This window comes from Oncorhynchus mykiss, chromosome 25, assembly GCF_057628025.1.
Source record: "Oncorhynchus mykiss isolate SJ-2025 chromosome 25, ASM5762802v1, whole genome shotgun sequence".
Lineage (NCBI taxonomy): Eukaryota > Metazoa > Chordata > Actinopteri > Salmoniformes > Salmonidae > Oncorhynchus > Oncorhynchus mykiss.
The window spans coordinates 27567501-27573878 of record NC_143046.1 but is presented as its reverse complement, the minus strand read 5'-3'; the positions used below and the strand labels follow the sequence as shown (position 1 = coordinate 27573878).

The window sequence follows — 6378 nt, the reverse complement described above, 5'->3', positions numbered from 1 at the left end:
AAACAATAGTCATAACCATGTAGTTACTCCTCTTATCGATTACAACTGGTTCTAATACACTACCCACTCTTATGGACAGGAGAACGAACCCTGTAGGAAACGTGTCATTTTCCTTATTGACAAATGTGGTTTCCCATAGCAACAGTACTGGAGATGGGAGTACAGTTTTGATAGACATGGAACCTGCAGTGGTTGCTGGGATAATGATCTTGTTCCAGGTTGTACTGTAGTTTCAAATGCCAGAGTTCAAACTACAACCTGCAGAGCTTGGCTGTGTCCCAAATGACACCCTGGTCAAAAGTAGTGCATTTAATTTAGGGATCCATTCGGGACACATACCTTCTCCTATTTATGATTGGGGTAGCTGAGACTCTTTGGGTAGAGGTAGGGAGCATATGTACTGTAGAAACTGGCTCCATACCGGTAGCTGTTATCCTTCACCATTGAATGGGTAGATTCAAGTTGTTTATTGGAAGTCTTGTGGAGAGTGTGAGCGAAAAGCAGAGGGTTCCTGTTGTGGGATATGATACTGTGTTTAGTATAGCACTGAGGTAGAATTACTGGTGTCGTCTGGATTTGTGTGAGACTGTTTAGAGTATGGGTGTGTGTGCTTCCTCTGGGTCTGTGGGATTTTGGCCCATCAGTTCTGCAGCTCTCAGGTCACTGCTCTGTTCTCACGCACATATTTGGCATTCTTTCCCCGACATGATTACCATACACCTTCCAGTCTGGAATGGCTCTGTGGAATATTTCCATCATTCCAAGTGGAACTGCAGCGACTTTCCAGAACCCCCCCACTATTCAGATTCCTTCCTCTGCTGCTCCTTCCTCGGACTCCTCGGGTACAGCCCTTTCCCCCCCTGAGTCAGCTGTTTGTATCTGCCGATGTGATTGGGTCACTTGGCAGGGATGTTTCTTCAATGACCTCCCGCCAGAGAGGGGTGCGGGAGTGTGTAAGAGAAGGGCTGCATCTCAATAGTCCAAAGTTGATTGCTCACTTTCCTTTATTCCTTTCCTTCATTGGCTCAGATATGAAAGAACAGAACAGGTGTAATTAACTGGCCATTAGACATCCACCATATTGCTTAGTTCCACCTGTCCTGTTTTTACAGACCAGTGCAGATGAAGGAAAAGGAGGACTAGTTATAAAAGCAGGTATGGCCAAAAAGCAACTGGAGACGCTCCGCTCTACAAGAACGTAGTAAATCATGGATCTCGTGGCAGGATGCAAATGAAAAGCTTGACAGACGAGAGTGAGGTGGAGTGCCATTGTGGACACCCTACACTCCCAATGGGGCCAAGAGGATTAAGTCAAGTATAGATTTATTGTGACTGGTGACTCAATCATATCGAAATGCCATGGTAGAATTTTGTGTTGGGATGGCGGTTGAGGGTTGTGTGGTGGTTAAGGGGGATGGTTGGTGTCAAGTGTATAGGCCCATGTCAGTGGGTTGAGAGGTAGAATGACAAATAGGATACTACCGCTTTGCAGAAGCCTACCCTATCAGTTATTTTCCACAAAGATCAGTAGTCATGGATATAAGTACAGTACAAGACCCACAATTTCCAAGAAAGGAAGCATAGCAGACCAACGGAAACCTGGGGAAGAACTGTGGAAAAGGAGATGAAGGACTGTGACCTGTCATGGAAAAGAGTCCGTCGCTCTCTCTCGTGGAAGCTGTGTGTTCTATGATGATGATGTTGAAGGGTTGTTAACCTGTGTATAGAGGGTCTACGACACAGGAGACGGGCTTCTGTGACCTTTACTGACTTTAGAAAGACTTCAGCAAACAGAGCTGAAATAAATACATTAAATCATTTTATAATAACAATTATAGTGACAATCATAGTAAGATTGCTTATTTTGTTTTTTTTTGTCGTCTTTATATATATATATATATATATATATATATATATAACTTTTCATAAATTGTTCCCTTTAATATTTTGTGTATGAGACTTTGGTGCTTTACTGAATATCCTGGTAGCAGCATTCTGTATCCATGGTATCGCACAGGAGCGTCATCCCCTGGGTCGTTTCTATAGCAACGTTAATATGAAGAGAAGGCACCCTCCCCCCCATGCACCCGTCATCACCCTCTGGTCCTATAAGAAGAGGGAATTCTGTCCTGGGGTTGGGACTTGGGGAGTTGATATGTCGCTGGTCTCCAGTTGTCTTTGGTGGTCATTAGAGTTAGTTTATTTTGGGTGCAGCTTGGTTTGTACATTCTGGTTCTTAAAGCTTCAGTCCCTTTAGTGAGTCGTTGGGGGAGGTTATATAGGGCAGATTCCCCCCAAACAGCTTCACAAATGGTCTTTGGTGCCCTTACACTGACACATACACTCACACAATGTACATACATTCATTCACACAGATTCTCCTTGCCAGGGGAGTGAGGCAGAGAGAAGTGCATCCAAAGCAGTCCATACATTCCACCACGGTGCCATTCTGGCCTGTTCTGTGGCTTGATCCTCCGCTTCCCTGACTTCCTGTGTTCCTCTTCCTGTTTCCTGTTTGTCCACCTGTTGCTCCACCATTTCTCTCATGGTGCCACTGTCCCATAGACCTCCAGTCTGTCCCCCAGTCTGTCCCCCTCTCTGTCAGTCTGTCCTTCTGTCTGTCTCTCGTCTCGCTGTCTTTCGCTCCATCATTGGCGATCATCCAGTCCTGGACAGTGTTGGATAGCTGCTCTGGTCCAAGCCTGGGAGAAAGGTTGGGGCTATTGCAGTGTCGCTAGCTTAGCTACATTTTAACCTTCAAAGTGATTTTAAGGAGTTTAAACACACTGAAGTCATTCTTGTTTTTTCAGAGCAATCACGTTTACCTTAACGCAGAGATGCGTGCTAAACCAACCAAGTGACCAGTTTTCGTATGTTTGTTCTAAAGCAGAGCTTAACAGGCCACTGCTAAGGGACAGTGCAATAGCACCGTTCTGTTCAAGCTTGGGGGTTGGAGGGAAACGAGGCCTACATAAGGTGGAAAGCCTGGGCGTCAGTTTAGCTACCTTTCAGGGGCCTTGTCATAGCTTCTGGGACTTGCAGGGGAGTGGGCCAGGTCGACGGGCTAGTAGCAGGGCTATAGGCTTGTTCTATTTTGTTAGTACTTTCATTTGATTATTTTATGATGTGAAGCACTTTGTTACTTGTATTGAAAAGCGCTATACAAATAAAGTTATTATTAGTGGCCTTCAGTCAATGGACAGAAATAGTGAACCCTGGGGCAGTGACAGGTAGTAGGGACAAGTGTCAAGTTAGGGGGTGTACTGTGCTACTAGCCCAGTTAGTAGGCCTACCAGCCAGGGTCTGGAGGAGAGTACATGTTGTCCCAGTAGGTGGGGTCAGGTGGTAAGGAGTGTTTGTGTAGCACTGGTCCATTATCTATTAGCTTCAGAAACAGGTGCAGTTGATGTTAGCCGGGTCCAATGGCGCTAATTAGCCACTTTTCATGTATTAAAGGCCAGAGGAAGGGTCAATGTTATCCCATTAGCGGTTAGTGGATAAGCAGGTACAGGCGGTAATAGGCAGTAGATGGATGGTAGACGTTAGCGTTAGCTGCTAGCGGGTCCCGGGGGCACGGACCCTCTTACTCCTCTTGTTGACTGTTGTGAAGCGGAAGGGCGTGGTTTCGGGGTACTCCCCTGGTGGGAAGCGTTTCATAAAGTGGACGTCCTGCTGGTTGGGCAGCGTGTGGGGGCCGCGGCGAGGGCGCCCCCGCTTGGTGAAGCCCACGTACCAGCCGGCGTATCGCGCCGACATTAGTGCGGTGTAGTGGTTCTCCAGAACCTTTTCTACGAACACGCAGTCTTCACTTTTATTACTGGCCTTCTGAGAGAACAGAGAAACGACCACCCACACACACACACACACACACACACACACACACACACACACACACAGGATGAGAAAAGAGAAGCAGGTCAGCAATCCATGGAATTTATTAAATCTAAACTGAAAGGAAGGCTCAGGAATGCCTCAAAGCAGTACTTTTTCAGAATGTTGTTGTGATTCATGCCATAAGTCTCTGATGCTGTAATTGTTTGAGAACATGAGAGACTAGAACAGGTCTCACCTTTCCCACCAGCTTGCCGCGGCGGTTCATGCACAGGTAGAAGTTGGTCTCTTTGCCGCGGATTCTCACCTGGCTACCAAAGGTGTCAGCCTCCACTACAAGCTGGGCTTGTGAAGGGACAGACAGAGAGACAGACAGACGTTAGAGCCACAGACAGATAGACAGAGGGACAGAGACAGACAGAGGAACACAGACAGAGGGGCAGACAGATGTTAGAGCCACTGTCTGACTGACAGGCAGAGCAACAGATATAGCCTACATTAAACTAACAGATAAATGACAGACAAATGTCAAAACAGAAAGAGCGATAGACATACATTTGGGTGAGCAGATGGTTGGTTGTCAGATAAGCCTGTTTACAAGAGACTGGTCACCACAAATCGGGCTTGTAAAAAAAGATCCAAGCAGATGTAAGGACAGCCCGACACAGAGCTAGGTGTGAGGTTGTGGTGTGGTGTGGTGTGGTGTGGTGTGAGGTTGTGGTGTGGTGTGGTGTGAGGTTGGGGTGTGAGTGTAAGTGTGAGTGTGTGGTGTAGTGTAAGTGTGTGGTGTGGTGTGAATGTGTGGTGTGAGTATGTGGTGTGGTGTGAGTGTGTGGTGTGGTATGGTGTGAGTGTAAGTGTGTGGTGTGAATGTGTGATGTGGTGTGGTGTGAGTGTGTGGTGTGGTGTGAATGTGTGGTGTGAGTGTGTGGTGTGGTGTGTAGTTCGGTGTAAGTGTGTGGTATGTGTTCATCATTCCATTGTGAAGCTGATTCGGTGTGTAATATAGTCCTTCTCTCTTGTAATAACACTGCCCTGACTCCATGGCTTTAGAGAGTGCGTGTGCCTGTTTAAAATTAAATCCTTAAATGGTTCCTACATGACCTTAGTCAACAAAGGGGTCACAAGAAATCAATACTCTTCTTTCTCCCTGTTCCTCTCTCCCCTTCTACATGTTTACACCTTCACGCCTCCCCTCCCCTCTCTCCCCTTCTACATGTTTACACCTTCACCCCTCCCCTCCTCTCTCTCCCCCTCTACATTTTTACACCTTCACCCCTCCCCTCCTCTCTCTCCCCCTCTACATGTTTACACCTTCACCCCTCCCCTCCTCTCTCTCCCCCTCTACATGTTTACACCTTCACCCCTCCCCTCCTCTCTCTCCCCCTCTACATGTTTACACCTTCACCCCTCCCCTCCTCTCTCTCCCCCTCTACATGTTTACACCTTCACCCCTCCCCTCCTCTCTCTCCCCCTCTACATGTTTACACCTTCACCCCTCCCCTCCTCTCTCTCCCCCTCTACATTTTTACACCTTCACCCCTCCCCTCCTCTCTCCTGCCCCTCTACATGTTTACACCTTCACGCCTCCCCTCCCCTCTCTCCTCCTCTACATGTTTACACCTTCACCTCTCCCCTCCTCTCTCTCCCCCTCTACGTGTTTACACCTTCACCCCTCCCCTCCTCTCTCTCCCCCTCTACATGTTTACACCTTCACCCCTCCCCTCCTCTCTCCTGCCCCTCTACATGTTTACACCTTCACGCCTTCCCTCCCCTCTCTCCCCCTCTACATGTTTACACCTTCACCCCTCCCCTCCTCTCTCTCCCCCTCTACATGTTTACAGCTTCACCCCTCCCCTCCTCTCTCTCCCCTCTACATGTTTATAGCTTCACCCCTCCCCTCCCCTCTCTCCCCCTCTACATGTTTACACCTTCACCCCTCCCCTCCTCTCTCTCCCCCTCTACATGTTTACACCTTCACCCCTCCCCTCCTCTCTCCTGCCCCTCTACATGTTTACACCTTCACGCCTCCCCTCCCCTCTCTCCCCCTCTACATGTTTACACCTTCACCCCTCCCCTCCCCTCCCCTCTCTCCCCCGCTATATGTTTCCAACTTCATCCCTCCCCTCCTCTCTCTCCCCCTCTACATATTTACACCTTCACCCCTCCCCTCCTCTCTCTCCCCCTCTACATGTTTACACCTTCACCCCTCTCCTCCCCTCTCTCCCCCTCTACATGTTATACCTTCACCCCTCCCCTCTCTCCCCCTCTACATGTTATACCTTCACCCCTCCCCTCCCCTCTCTCTCCATCTACATGTTTAAACCTTCACCCCTCCCCTCTTTTCTCTGTTTTTCCTCCCACAATGCTTTACTGCCATTGGCTGATGGCATTAACCACAGTCTTCTTTTCTTTGAGAACCATTTGTCAAGAACAGATCTGCTCCTGGAGCAGCAGTACAACTGGCTCCAAGTGGTGTGTTTGTGAAAAGCATGGTTGTGAATGAGAGAGTTGGTAACATGAACCCCATTCGTCTACACAGAGGAA

General features: G+C 48.3%; 1 protein-coding gene across 2 annotated transcripts in view; it reads right to left on the bottom strand.

The window, feature by feature from the left end:
- Positions 1 to 1889: 1889 nt before the first annotated feature.
- The window catches only part of LOC110504898 (fibroblast growth factor 18-like), a 51076-nt gene continuing 46587 nt past the window's right edge, over positions 1890 to 6378 (bottom strand). The window contains exons 4-5 of one of the 2 annotated variants that reach the window (XM_036970494.2): positions 4070 to 4176; positions 1890 to 3825 (exon numbers count right to left, since the gene is read on the bottom strand). In XM_036970494.2, the coding sequence (XP_036826389.1) occupies positions 3556 to 3825; positions 4070 to 4176 (377 nt within the window). In that variant the 3' untranslated portion in view covers positions 1890 to 3555. The remainder of the gene's footprint in view (positions 3826 to 4069; positions 4177 to 6378) is intronic. The other variant, XM_090219560.1, reaches the window with a different exon arrangement.